The sequence below is a fragment of the Micropterus salmoides genome, unplaced genomic scaffold (assembly GCF_014851395.1).
Source record: "Micropterus salmoides isolate LMB-PRFRI ecotype aquatic unplaced genomic scaffold, ASM1485139v1 Ms_hic_scaffold_1229, whole genome shotgun sequence".
Taxonomy (NCBI): Eukaryota; Metazoa; Chordata; class Actinopteri; order Centrarchiformes; family Centrarchidae; genus Micropterus; species Micropterus salmoides.
The window spans coordinates 14,017-28,691 of NW_024040296.1; the positions used below are offsets into that span (position 1 = coordinate 14,017).

The window sequence follows — 14,675 nt, forward strand, 5'->3', positions numbered from 1 at the left end:
ATATAGTAAAACAATTTATATGAATCTAGGGGTGGGCGATATTACGATATTTGATTGTGAAAGATTAAAATGTCTCCACGATCTTCCATTTCAGAGAGATTGGTACTATCGTGCTATGGAGGACTGATCCTGACAAATTCAGAAATAAAGAAATAAATATTTAAATTATATAAAGGAGACATAAATGTATATACAGTATATTTTAATTAGCTGCTTTACTAATTCGCCTTTGTAATAATTACCTTATTTATTTATTGTCTGTTATAATCTTCTACTTTATTTATTAATTACTTCTAAATGTATTTATTTATGTGTGTGTTTTAATATTTTTGTCTGTTTTATTCTTCCTTTGTATTTTTTTTACCTTATTTATTTTCACCCATGGTATTTATTTCTGCCTGTCCTTTTTACATTTCTCTATGCATTTCTGCCTCATTATGTAAATGAGGAGGGGCTGCGTCTCAAGGGGTGAACTTCTCCCCTATTGGTGGACCAGTCAGACAGGAGAGCTCCTACTCTGCCTGCAGACATCAACAAGCTTGCTCCTCACACAGTCAGATGGTTTCCTTCAGTGCGCTGAGCTGTTTAGAAGCTCTATTTGAATAAAGTACTACCAGCAACGTCTTCCTTCCCTTTTCATGTCGGCACTCTGACAGACAGTGTTTTCAGTTTCATTTAAATTTCTGAATTTGTCAGGATCAGTCCTCCATATCGTGCTACAGTGCAAAATCTATCAGTTTTAGTTCTGTGGCTAATGCAGCTGCTCTGTCAACATTGCAAGTCAGCTGCCTGCGTCCTCCGCTTAACATTAAAGTTCTCCGTGTCTCCCAGCTGCTCTGCCTCAACTCTCTGGGATTTACGGAGTTTTCTGATGAATAGAAAGTGTTACTTGTTAGACTGGGAGTTACACTACTACTCTACTGGAGGTTTTCAGGCCAGGACAACGTCAGAGAGCTGCGCTCCAGAACCGGAGCTGGAGCCAAGTGAGCAGTTGATGGACAGATACATTTACTTTTTGCTAAACCACTAACTGTATGTGTCTGTATCTGTAGCTAGTTAGCTAGGTTAGCAGTGTTGCTAGCTGTCCTTTATTAGCTGAGTCTGCCCCAGGGCGCAAAAAAACCACCTCAGTGCTGTATTCCCTGTCTTCAAAATTAGCCTCTATCGGTCTTGGAGGCTGTGTTCAGTCCTGGTCCAGCTATAGTGTTTACTCACTGAGAGCTAAACCATTACGCACAGTCTACATGACAGGGTGGGGGGGTGTAACACACATTCAGCGCTATTGGCTACTGTAGACGCCAATCGATATCTGCAACAAGTCCTTCCCTGTCTTTGTGTTTTTAAATATGCAGAGAACCAAACAGCACATTCTTTCATGGCAAAATGAAATCTTTAAAATGTTATAAGGACAAAACAAATCAGTTCTTTGTTGTTTAAATGAATCATTAGGCAATATTGTATATGATTAATCAAGTAGTGTTATTTTTCTAGTCTTAAAGAGGTGGTATTCTGCTCATTTTCAGGTTCAAAATCCTATTTAGGGGTTGTACCAGAACAGGTTTACATGGTTTCATTTTCAAAAAAACTTTTGTTGTACATGTTGCCGACCAGCTTAGCAACATGGACTGGAGCAAGAGTTTCAGAGTGGTGAGTTATTAATCTGTAACAAAAGTATCTTTCATCCATAGAGTTTTAACTGAGCTCTGTCTCTACATCACAGGAACAACTTTATGTCCACTGACTGCCTGGAGGGTAGCTAGTGTTTGGAAGGGAGAGGAGAGCTGTGTGCTGCAGCTCACTGTTTCACAGTCACAGGAAATGCAATGTGTTGGTCAGGGAGACTAGTGTTGACTGCTTTATCATAAATGCATTTACAAAACAAGACGACGGCCATTTTCAACAAAAAGTTGACAGCGGACCAGTTTGAAATATTGCAGCGATATAAGAGTCACAAGCAGACACATTTCTAGAGCTATTATCTGAAAAGCAGCAGGTGGAAACTGCAGGCTACACCAATTCCTTCCACTTTTGCGGTTTCCAGACTCATGCCATTTGCAGCATAGATTCAGATCATTACTGCTTACGTAAATGGAAAACCACAAATTTCTGCCTGGATTATAGTTTAGCTGCCCAAGACTTCTTTTACCTGTAGTATTAAACTGCATTTGCTGTTACCACCAGTTACTACAAGTGTCACATGCACAATAACGTCACAATGCATAATGGCAGAATGTATTTAAAAAATGGTTGATTTATATTTCCTGCCAATCGGAATTGCTCTTGCAGTTAGATTCACAATTACAGATTTTAACCATCACTCCTGAGAGCCTCCTTGGCAAAAGTCTGAAAGCATTTTCTAATTAAGTAGGTTAAGTGTCATTATGGACTTACCATATTTTTAGGAGTCTGTTCACAAAAAATTCTAAATTTGGCCCTCGTGGTGCTTAGAGAATTTCCAGTCATTCATCCACATAACGACTACACAAATGAACAAAATGCTGTTTCTCAAGGCCCATGGTGCTTAATACAAGATTACAATAACCAACTTTTAAGACACAAACATGTAACTACACTAGACGAGACAAAAAAAGGAACAGATATATTAAGGTGGAGTGAAGGTGGTTTGGTTGGAGCATTGTAGAGTGCGTAGTTCAACACATATCTGACTCTCTACTAATAACAGCAGCCTCACAAATAAAAATAGCAACAGCAGAGGTCAGTAATAAGGCTGTAGTAATGTAATAATGCTATGCAATGTTGGCTACATTTATATGAAGTATCATTAAATAGCTGCATTTCATTACTACTATTACTACTTTGGATTGTTACAAATACTTTGCTTTAAAAGTACCAAATAGTCACACAGTAAGGAAAATACATTTTTATCCTGTTCATTGCATTGTAGCCTCATAATCGTAATGAGGTTCCTATTCCAACCCTTGAGGTGTTGCATCGTGGTGCATCGAGGAATTTAACTGAATCGAAGCGCTGACCTGATAATCGTACCGGAATCAAGTCGTATCGTGAGACCAGTGAAGATGCACACCCCTAACGCTTATCCTATGTACAGGGCCGCGGGGGGCTGGAGCCAATCACAGCTGACATCGGGCGAAAGGCGGGGTCCACCCTGGACAGGCCGCCAGTCCATCACAGTAGCATGTAAATGTATGTTGTTTAATAAAGAAAACAATACGGATTACTTATAATATGCAAAATATGTTGAATACCAACTCAATATAAAAAGGTAACTTATAGGTACATTTATACTTAATCGTTATCTTAGCTTTTTGTACATAATTACTACGTTATATTGGAAACAGATTTATAACACAATTAGCCTACCATTTTGAAGCCTCGAATTTGGAGCCAGTGAGGGATACACATTGCTACACCTGACAAGTTGACGTGGTAGTGAATTGTCAATCCCAGGCTTTGCTTTATTATCTGATTTACTCTAAACTGGACCATAATTTACAACATGAACATTTTGCTTTATTGAATACTTCAAACTAACGATCAAGAAAATTGAACACTTATTAGCCCGATGCCAGCTGGGATTGGCTCCAGCCCCCCAGCGACCCTGTGCGCAGGATAAGCGGTTGACGATGGATGGATGGATGGATGGATGGATGGATGGATGGATGGATGGATGGATGGATGGATGGATGGATGGAAAGGGTTCAGTGAGGTAATAAATCAATCAAGAACGTCGCTTGGTTCGACCTCTAGCAATTAGAATCTGTTACGTTCCATAAAATCCCTGTTTTATTCTCATGCAGTCATCAGACAACAGTCAGAACATGTGTGTGGAGAAAATGAAGTCAAGAGCAGAAGACGGGTTGTACTGGGCAGCGTTTGTGAATAAACACATAGGTTTAATAAAACTTTAATGTGATTAACAGCTGACCTCATTGCAGCAGAGGGTTGTCCTCCTTTAAAATCAATGATACGATCATTTGACCAGTCACTCTTGAAGGACACAAAGCTGGGTTCAGGTCCAGGTCCAGGTCCAGCAGAAGCTGGTCTCCTATAGATCCTATTAGACAGAAAGGAAGTTAACTGTTTAGTCTTCAGCCACAGAAGCTGCAGGAGAATCTCGCAGCTATCAACAAGAAAGGTTAAAACATGAAGCGCAATATCCGTTACTTTTTTTAGTAAAATATTGGACCAGACCAGGACTAAATGTTCTGATCTCTGAGCAGATCTTACTGTTGCTGACAGATAGAAAACTTAACTGTGGCTCCATCAGCAGCAGCTCTGTTGGCCTGTATTCTAACGTTTGCATTTCTAGACTCACCACAAATATCCTGACTGCTGTTTACAGACTTTGGTAGGTGAAGCATTTTAGGACAAAATCCAAAGAGGAAGTTTCAGACTAAAAAGAGCTGAACTTGATTTGTGGATCTCAGACTGCTGAAGTCTCATTTTATCCTCAGCTGAACATAATGTGTTTTTACACAGAACCAGGACTGCGATTTGAGTCCTGGACAGTTAGAGATCCTCATCTCACCTCTGAGCTTTGGTCTGGCTGTCATGTTCCCCACACAGAGTGCTTTTAGAGGGAGGGACTCCCTCCTCTCTGTCCTCACACTGACTCATGCTGCTCAACTCACATCCACTTTCACCTGGAGAGGAAACACAAATCATTCATCTGCACATCAACTCAAATCAAGTTAATGTGCTTACTTATATAGGTGTTGAGAGACGTGTATTTACTGTATTTTTGTGTTGTCTTTGCAAAGCTGCAGAACAGACAATACAGTAAAGCTGCGTTTTGACCAAAGGAACTTTACCCAGGATCTAGGAACCTTCGGAGGAACTCACTGCGTTTCCACCGAAGGGAACAGGGTCTAAATTTACTTCTGGGGTCTTTATTTTACCCACCAAAAAGTCCCTGCTCCGGGGATAGTACTTTCCGAAAGTACCAGTACTTTGGGGGGCTTGCCTTGCAGTGAATTTCTAAATGGGCGAGTAGAGGCTACTGGCTTTAACTGGCTGTTTGTCTGTTACTGCTCCACTTTTCCACTATTGCTTGCAAACCAATAAATCACAATCAACAGTCAGAGAGCCACACGAGTTTCGCTGATGTCCGCCGGAGTTGTAGCTACATCGGCATTAAATGTATCGCTGGGAAACAGCAGCCAGCGTGCAGCGGTGTGTTTACAGCGAACAGCCGAGCTGAGTTACGATGTTGTTGTTGTTGAAGTTTTTTCATCAAGTTTTTCCACAGAGCTGAAGTCGGTCTCTTCCTCTCCAAAACAAGCGGAACTGCTGATTACAGCAGGTAATAAAGCTGGTTAAACATCCTCCGACGCTCAGGCGACACTGACGTGATGCTGCAGCTGATCTGCAGCTCTTGTCGGCTGGAAATTTTTTAATAACCTTCCAAACTGTCTATTTTAGTGTTGCTTTCTCTTTGCTGGAGTTCTTTTATGAACTTTATGGTTTTATCCACGTGATTATTAAATGTGTACTGTGGCTCAGGAGGCAGAGCGGGTTACCCGTTAATCGGAAAGTCTGAGGTTCAACCCCCCCAGGCTGCATGTCCAAGAATCCGTAGGCAAGATACTGAACCCAAAATTGCCCCTGGTGGGGCTGTTCCCCCTGTGTGTGAATGTTAGTTTCTGTTTGAGCACTTAGGCTCAGTGTTTGAATGCAGATGTAGTGTAAAAGACTAGAAAGGCGTTATACAAACACGGAGCGTTTACATCTTTATCGCGCGTCTCTTCATTTTACTCCCACACAAAAAAGCTGCTTTAATGGTCGAGCACAGCCTGTACTTCTTCCTTATATTTCAGTCAAATCTGATGTTCATTTTAAATGTTGCTCATGGATCTTGGTTACAAATAATGATGCCGGTGCATCGCTGTGTACAGCCAGGCCTACGTCAGCTGGTTAATTTTCCTAATCTTCACAGGTGGAAACGCACACAACAGTGGGCTGAAGGAACCTTTTAGTTCCTTGAAAAGAGATCCGGGGACTTTTGGTCGAAACGCAGCAGGTTAAGAAGAAATTAACTCTGAGCTCCCCTGTGCTGGTAAACGTCTCCGTATAGAGCAGAATCCAGTGGAACTGGAAACTTGGTGTTAAACTATCAAACAAAGCAACTTACAGTTTCTTCAAAACGCCCAAAGTGTTGATGAAGCAGACTCTCACTCGACGGCAGCAGAGAAAAGGCTTCGACACCGGTGAGCTGTTTCCTGGAGTCAGAGCTGCACCTGTAATGGATGCAGGCAGGTATGAAGGGTTTGCAACTGGGGCAGAATGTCACCATAAGATAACAGGAGGTTTTATTTACTGGTGTGTACTCATCTCAGCTTTGTCAAGACTTGGCGTTGTTTTTGTGCGTGCATGCTGTTTTGTCCAGCCAGAATTAGTACTAGTGTTATATATTAGCCTGTACTAGTAAATACCATTATAATGAATACACGAACATTAGTCCTAATCAAACCTTAACCACAGCGGTGTAATATCAGAAAATGGTTTTATTTCACTTTGCTTAATCCAAATGAGTTAACATAAATGCTTACCTACATTTCATATTTCATTTGCTAGATTAATCATATTTTATAAGGTGGTCACAAGATTGGTTTGTAAAATCTTAAGCTGTCAGATCAATCGAGTAAAAAGTACAATATTTCCTGGAACTCTGAAATGTTTTCTGTTAACAATCTGATAGAGTCACTGACCAGAGCTGCTCAAATTCCCAATTAACAGATTGATTCACCTGCACAAACAGCATGAAACCCACAGAGAATATTATAGCGTTGTAAGCAGTACTTGGAGGAGAATAAATTATTGTCGGGGATGTTTTTTACACGGAGAAGAGAAGCTGCGCCACGACGACCAGAAGTGAAAGTAAAGTTCCAACCAAAATACGAAATCCAACAGAAAGACAGAAATAATTTGAATCCCACTATAACTTACTGCAACCCGCTCACAGCAATAAGCCAACAAGATGAGCAAAGAGGCGTAAAAGTGTCGGTAACATCACAGAGAAATGAAGCTGCGCCACGACGACCGGTGTTTCGGTTTAACGAGTGGCCCCGTTAACCGGTGAGCGTCTGTGTTCGTCGTAGAAACGACAGCTGTTGGAAACAGGAAGAGAATATGTAGCTGTCCGCTTTGTTCATTACATCGTCAGAAACCGAGTAGGAACCCTCAGTCTGCAAGGTTGCTTCATGTTTCAGGACATGTTCAAAACAGGAAGTGAGCAGATTGTCCTTCCTGTGAACGGCTGAATATCTGCAATAAAATGTATAAACTCAACACATTTTCGTCTTTTGAGTCTGTTTAAGTAAAGATGTTGCACTTACAAGAACTAGTAAGCCCCTTTAAAAAGGTAGAAAACAACTGGTCTGTACAGGATTCGAACTCACCTTTAGGGCGTCATGAAAGTGAAACCCACTAGTCCATTGTGACCACATTAATAAGCTGATAGCGAAATACAATATTCCAGTATAATTATATTACCAGACGGCTGTCTGCTAATATCTAGGGTGGATTCAGGTTGAGTGGGACGCTTATGGGTCCTGTACAGGGTTAATTTTGTAAGCCAATCACAACAATTGTTATTGTGTTGTTGTTGAATGTCTATTGGATATGAAACAGAGGTTGTGATTGGTGTGACATCAAAGAAGTGGTCCTGTAGCTCTTTTTCAAATTGCTTGACCCCTGGGACCTCGTGGTAAAACACCGGCAAGTGTAAATATATATAAAATTATTAGGGTGATAAATTAAACATTTTAAAGTTGTTGGTAAGAATTATGTATCTGACTACCACATTTATGGTTGGTAATGTATTAAACACACTAGGCTACACAAAAGATGGCACCCATGCAAAGAGGAGCAGAAAGAGAGAGGGATTAGTGAAAGGGGGACAGGACATACAGAGAAGCACAAACTTTATTTATACAAATCATCCGTTTATATTCCTTTTTAAAAAAATACAATTTCACAGCAGAGTCTTCTTATGATGTTGTGAAAGCATATATTTTCCACCAGCATGAAAAAGCTGATTATTGTAAAGTTACTGAAGTAAAACAAAGTTTAAGGCATCACACATGCAACAGATTCATTCGACTTTAGAAGTTGTGATTAAAGTTACTGATCTGCTTTCAGAAGTGAGAAGAAACATTGTAATCATTAAAATAACTTTTCACTTCTCTTGTAGTAAAAGCTGTTTTGTAGAAATAGTTATAAGCTTTATTAATGGCATCTGTAGATCAACATTTCTCATAATACTCCTGTAATCAAATATCTTTCCACATCTGAATATTTCTGTTCACTCTCGTCATCCATGACAAAGTTATAAAGTGCAGCTTGTTGCTTTCTAGTGCAAATCCTATAAAATCACACACCTTAAATCTTAGTTTTACTAAATGGAGTTTGGTGTGTTGAGCTGCACGCAGCCACGAAACCAAACCAAAGCAAGAAAAGGAGAAACACCTTCAATTTAAAGTGTTTTCTGTTACATCAAAATATAAAATAGGTACAGAGGAACATTTTTTTTATAACTTTATGATTAAGTTTTCAATTTTGGTGACTTTAACATAACGTTTAAAGTCTATTAAAGACAGAAGTTTACACGTAGTTACTATAGTTTTATATTCTTATTCAGTCATCTCTGCAGTAAAAATATGAAAACAACTGAATTGTATTTTTGACTCCTTTCTGTTTTGTCTTTGATTAGAAACTCAGCAGCTCCCTCTAGTGGCCAAAAACCAACACTGCAGCTGGCTTCCTGTGACAAAAACACACCTTATATATTATTTCACACACCTGTGCTCACATTTACAATCACACATTTACATCTTCTAACTCTGATCAACAACAAAAACCTGAGATTCACTGTTAAAAGACTGAATTTGATGGATTTAGGAACAAAAGAGAAGCCAAGAAACACTGATCAGCTGATTGATTGATGAGAAAGAATCAATTCGCTGTTGAGCATTTTGTTCAATACGGTCATCAGGAGATCAAACATATATTTTATTTTCTCCAGAAGTCATTCTAACTTTTTATTAATTATTTTATTAATAAATTATCACCAAATTACAAAAATATTAAGTGAAGTATTTTAATTTAAACTTGAAAATGTGCTTCAACTAAAACTAAATTTAATGTTTTAAGGCACATTTGAAAACTGATTTTGAATTTATTTGTCTGTAATTTAATTTCAGCAAATCTAAATATTAGAATTAGAATTTTTCTACTTTCAGAATCTGTCCATCAAACATTTGTTTAACATTTGTTGTTTGTTGTTGCAGATGTTGAGACTAAACATTATGAACAGCAGCTCCTGAGTATCTCGTGTTGTCTTGTAGAAAGAGATCAGGATTCAAACCTGCAGCAGATCTCACAGGTCGACGACGCTTTACCATCGGCCTCCTGAACAGAGAAACACAACCACTTACTTTCCTAAAAAGTAGACATTTTGACATATGATACATCTGAGTCTCATAATTCTGAAACAAATATCCTAATTTACTATGAAATTACTATCAAATTTTTTACTGAACATTTCATAACTGTGACATTAAACTAACTGTTTAATTATCCTGATCTGATCAGCTGACAAATAATAAAACCTCTCACTTCGCTGGTTTAGACTTTTATGTTTCCTCTTTCACACATTTCAGCACATTTTTACCTACTCAGACGCCTGACAGTGGATTAAAGAGGATTTAAATGGACTCAATAATAGTTGTAGTAGAACTACAAACACAACAAATAGAACTACAGGACCCAGCAGCTCTGACCGTTAGTGGTGCTTCCTGTGCGGCGCTGCCTGGAAGTATTCCTCCGGCGTGACGGTCTTCACCCCGCCAAAATAATCCAACACCCACACCTGAAACACGGAGGAACATGGAGGTCAACTTCCTGCCCTCTGATTGGCTGATGACAATGAGGACGTTTGGACCAATTGGGAGGTCCGTTTACTGAAAGCAGGCTGGCAGCACTCATAGTAGTAACGACAGCAGTAATAAAGTCATGTTTTATTACAGAGATATATATTATTTTTTCAACAAGTTAGATGGCTGAGCACCATAATCTGACTACCAACAGCGAATCTTGCGTGTTGGTTTTGAACGTTCTTGCAGTAAATTACTCAGAGTTTGGCAAAGACAGCACTTAAAGTAAGAATCATTGTTGTAATATTTGTAGTAACAGCAGAAGTTAAAGTACTTGTAGTTCTAGTAGTAGCAGAAGTACCATGGTTGTAGTAGCTGTTATAAGACAGTACTGGCAGTAAAAAATAAATAAATAGTAGTTGCAGTAGTAGAATTTGCAATACTCGAGTCATATGTTACTGCGACAGCACGACACATGTTTTAACAGTGGCACCAGCTGTAACAGTAAGTATAGTCGTGGCGGTACGAATATAAACACACCAGTAGTACTTCATATTTGCAGTAGTGGTACTTGTACCTGTGTGATGTTGAACTTTGCGAAGAACCAGTTGTGGTCAGACGGCCAGTCGATCATCTCCGGGTGTCGACTGAACAGAGCTTTCTTAGCGAACTCCGCCTCCGTCCCGTTCACCTGGGCAACAGGAGGGAGGGTCATGTGACTGCTCAGAGTTTCCCACCTGGCTACACAGGTGTGTGCGTGTGTGTGTGTGTGTGTGTGTGCGTACCTCCATCACAGATCCAGACAGGATGATGTGAGCGCAGAGAGGACTCTGAGGGTCGAAGCCCTGCTGTCTGCAGTACTCAGTCTGAGCCAGAGACATGGACAGAGACGCCTGAGGGTTCACCTGCACGCAGACGGATTAAACTTTATTTAACCACGAGTGAAACGCACTGACGTTAAAACAGCCTCTTTATCAACAAGGCCAAGACCTTCAGACACACACGAAGAACAAACTGCAGAAAGACTTATGTCTTTTTAAGACTTTTAAGACACTTTATTTTTATTTTAGTTTCATCTCTTGACCTCGGCAATCCAGACGTACTTTTTGTTTGTATGTTTCTGTGGTGCATGAATTCACTCTACAGTAAAGTTAAGTGGCCTTTAGCACCTACATATCAGTACCTACACTTTAATCGACTCCTTTCCTTCCTAATTTTAACTTAAGCAAACACTTTGATTCACTATCTCAACATTTAAACTATTTAATCAGTTTCATTTTAACTTCCTCTCCTTTTTAGTGCCTGAACTTTAGGTGCAGCTTCCAATATTAAAAACCTGAAAGTGTTTGAAATGTCCTCATTTTTTATAAATTTCCACTTTTTCTAGTTTAATGGACCGTTTTGATGCGTGTATGTTGTTCCTCAGATGAAAGTCACTTTGGATAAAAGCGTCTTCCAAATCAATAAATGTAAAATAATCACTGTGAACCTTGAACCCTCTTCTGTAAAATGCAGCTTACAGACATTTTTCACAGACTCAAGACGTATAAAAGCAATTTCAAGTCATTATTCCAACAGTTTGACATCAACAGACCAATGAAACGTGTCTGCTGTTTATCACGCAGCGTTTTCCTGTCACATGACTTCAGCTCTGACACGTGACTTTAACTCCAAACTGCTGAGTCATTGTGTGAAAGAACCGCTGTGTCATGGTAGAGACTCTGCTGTTGCATAAACCCTAAGCTGCGTGTTTTCATAACTTTTAATAACATGACTTTTTGTCATTTTGCAGAAGTTCACTGAACTAATGAGTGAAACAGGAATAAAACTGACTTAATAATAAAGATTTCTTCACTTGTTATTGGCTCCAAATACACAAAATAATAGCATTTTAAACAAACCAATTTTAAGTTAAATTTTAACATAAAAGCAAAATTATATCATAGAACCCACAGGATATTAAAAAAACCTTAATGTAACAAAAACATAAATTCTGTACCGAGTATCAGACACAAATCAAATACCAGCAATATTAAAGGAATATTAAAGTATTTCTGGACAGTTTGTGGTATTTGTTTAACACTGTACAATCTACAAAAAAAAAAAAAAAACAATAGATTCAGGTTTTCTAAGTTATTATTGAAATAACTACCATTAGATATATTTAAAAGTATTAGAGTTTATTGATAATAGTTGTGAACAGTTTATAGCTACATTATAAAAATAATATTAGAAATATCTGTGTTTTTGGTAAAGTTTATGTCACCAAAAATACTATAAATGTAGTATTGTGTGTTACTTTTTAAAGCATATGACAATTTCATATTGATCAAATATTATAAACACTAGGAGTTTTGCAGAAATTCTATAGATAACTTATTATTTATGATAGTTTTGAACACTAACTACATGAATGTAATAAGAGAAAGGGACTTTTAAAAACTAATGTAAGCCTTTTAGTAAAATCTATGACATTTCCAGTATAGTTTTGAACACTGCAGACTCGTTACAAGCTCCTGAAGGAACATTACAAATGTATCAATGGATTTTTACTAAATTCAGTGATTTTTAAACGTAGTTTTGTACACTGCTGAGTTATTAGGACTCTATTGGAATATACTTAATTAAAGCTAAACTTTACAGATTTCTTCATGGTAGTTATGAAATATGATACTTTAACTATTTTGAACACAACAGGCACTTTCATATTTTACATAACACAGTAAAACCATGAGATTATACTGAATAACACCAACGGCAGCCTCACTAAATGCCCTGATTTCTCAACGTAGTTTTGAACGCTGCAGACACGCACTAGAAGGAGTAGTTAAAATAAGTTTACAGGGAGTCTGCGATACTTTATTTACTTTTAAACACGACAAACAGTAAGATGGACTGCGGGAAGGTTACCTCCAGGTCCTGCACGGAGATCTCCATGCGGGTCAGGTACATGTAGGGCACCCCGGAGCTGGAGCCCTCCGGCCCGTCGCTGACCGAGAAGGCGTTGGAGAACGGCTGCCCCACCACCGGCTTGTGGGTGGAGATGGTGGCCATGGAGGCCCAGTCACACTGGTGCGCGACGAAGCGGGCGACCTGGGCCACCTGGTCGTGAGGCGGGATCCGGAGCCGGCAGAGGAGGACGGGGAGAGGGAGGCCCAGAGGACGCCGAGGAAGAGGACACACGCAGCCCGCCGAAGAGCGCTCATTGTCGGGTTCAGAGTCTGGAGGACAGTCGGTGCTGAGAGAGGCGGACGGTTTATAAACAACACACGGAGATCCGGTCTGGAGTTTCAAAATAAAACCCGCAGTGCCGGTTTTATCAGGAAGTCCTCACTCAAATATCAAAATAAAAGCGGTAGCGACGATTCCCAGAAACTCGTGTCAAATGGAGGAAATGTTTTAGTTTTTAAAAGTATTTGTTCCCCACTTTACTGAATAAATTCAAACAGGCAGCAGTAAAGTTAATTACAACAGAGCACATAACTGTCACAAATACTGACATAAAAGACTTTTAGCAAGTAAAATAATCAATGATGTGTCTAATAAAAGTAAAAGAAGGGATTATTTAAAACAACATTATGTAGTTTCGATCCTAAAGTAACAGCTATTAAATCCTTTTGGTTCACCTGTAACAGGGAGAATACAGTCAATGGGAGAATACAGGGAAATACAGCGAATAGCATCTCTGTCATTGCAATTTGGAGCGCGTGGCATTTTAAAATTCTTATTTATTTTATTTTACCTTTTTCTTTAAGAAGTTTGTTAAGAACTAATTCTGATTTACAACCACAGCCTGGAAAGAGGAGGACATCCTCTAGCAGGGAGGCACACACAGGAATAAAGGGTATGAAAAATAAAATAAAAGACATACAGTCACGAATTATCTGGATTTCTACATAAAATGTGATCTGATCTTCATCTATAAGCCCTGAAATATTTTACTTTATGTGTGATGAATCTAGAATATATGAAAGTTTAACTTTTTTTTAACTGAAATTTAGGGGGAAATTAACTTTACCACTATATTCTACTGGATAAATTATTTGGGGAAGGGTAGTTGGATTGTCTCAGTATGGATGTCATGAATTAAAATTAATAGACGCTGAGGGAGAATAAAAGCACCGTGGATTCCTGCTGCTGTAAACCCCCAAAGAAAAGGAAGAAGAGGAATCAGCCGGACCTTTTGTTCACCTCAGACCTTCATCTCCTGTTAGCCGAGAATGCTAAAGGAAGTTAGCTTGGTAGCAGGAAGTAGCCGGAGCCGGAGCTCGGCCTCACAGTCGGAGCAGCTTCCATAGAGACCAAACTGTATTTTTCACGGAGCCCAAATGTCCAGATAGAGCTGTCTGAATAGACTCTGTGCTGTTCCCTTTATCTGAACATGTTTAACATCTGAATTATCTCCCGGTGTCCTACGAAGCTAATTAATTTAGCGTAGCTTGTCAGCAGGAAGTAGCCGGAGCCGGAGCTCGGCCTCACAGTGTGTATTTTATCAGAGTGAGCTGCGTGTCTGTAACGGAGTGTGTCTGGAGGAAAAGCTGCTGTAAACATGTCTAAAGTCCAAACGCTGAGAGTTTTGTCCAGCAGCGACTAAGTGCGGCTGCTGAAGAGATATTTGAGCGTTTTCAGAGAATTTTAGCAGAGTACGAGGAGGAACTTTGTGGACAACGCAAACTACTGGACACAAAGCCTGAAGTCCGGTTACACAGAGCAGGTTTGTGCACTTTACTGCTTATTCTCACTTTAAACTGCCTTTACTGCAGTAAAAGTATACAGGAATTTACTGCAGTATGACTAATATTAATTTTATACTGAAAGTAC

At 39.3% G+C, this 14,675-nt stretch overlaps 1 protein-coding gene and 1 long non-coding RNA gene across 2 annotated transcripts; both read right to left on the bottom strand.

The window, feature by feature from the left end:
* Window positions 1-4,563: 4,563 nt before the first annotated feature.
* On the bottom strand, window positions 4,564-7,130 carry LOC119900091. The gene is made up of 3 exons (XR_005444004.1): window positions 6,928-7,130; window positions 6,113-6,218; window positions 4,564-4,625 (listed from the first exon to the last, which is right to left on the bottom strand). It is a non-coding gene; the product is annotated as an uncharacterized LOC119900091 (long non-coding RNA).
* A 757-nt stretch (window positions 7,131-7,887) lies between these two features.
* On the bottom strand, window positions 7,888-13,075 carry LOC119900090 (protein CREG1-like). Its single transcript, XM_038714851.1, is given in 6 exon segments — window positions 7,888-9,390; window positions 9,762-9,850; window positions 10,432-10,545; window positions 10,640-10,759; window positions 12,765-12,983; window positions 12,986-13,075. Coding segments are annotated over 5 exon segments (615 nt in total). The 5' UTR covers window positions 13,061-13,075; the 3' UTR covers window positions 7,888-9,390; window positions 9,762-9,763.
* Window positions 13,076-14,675: the final 1,600 nt, after the last annotated feature.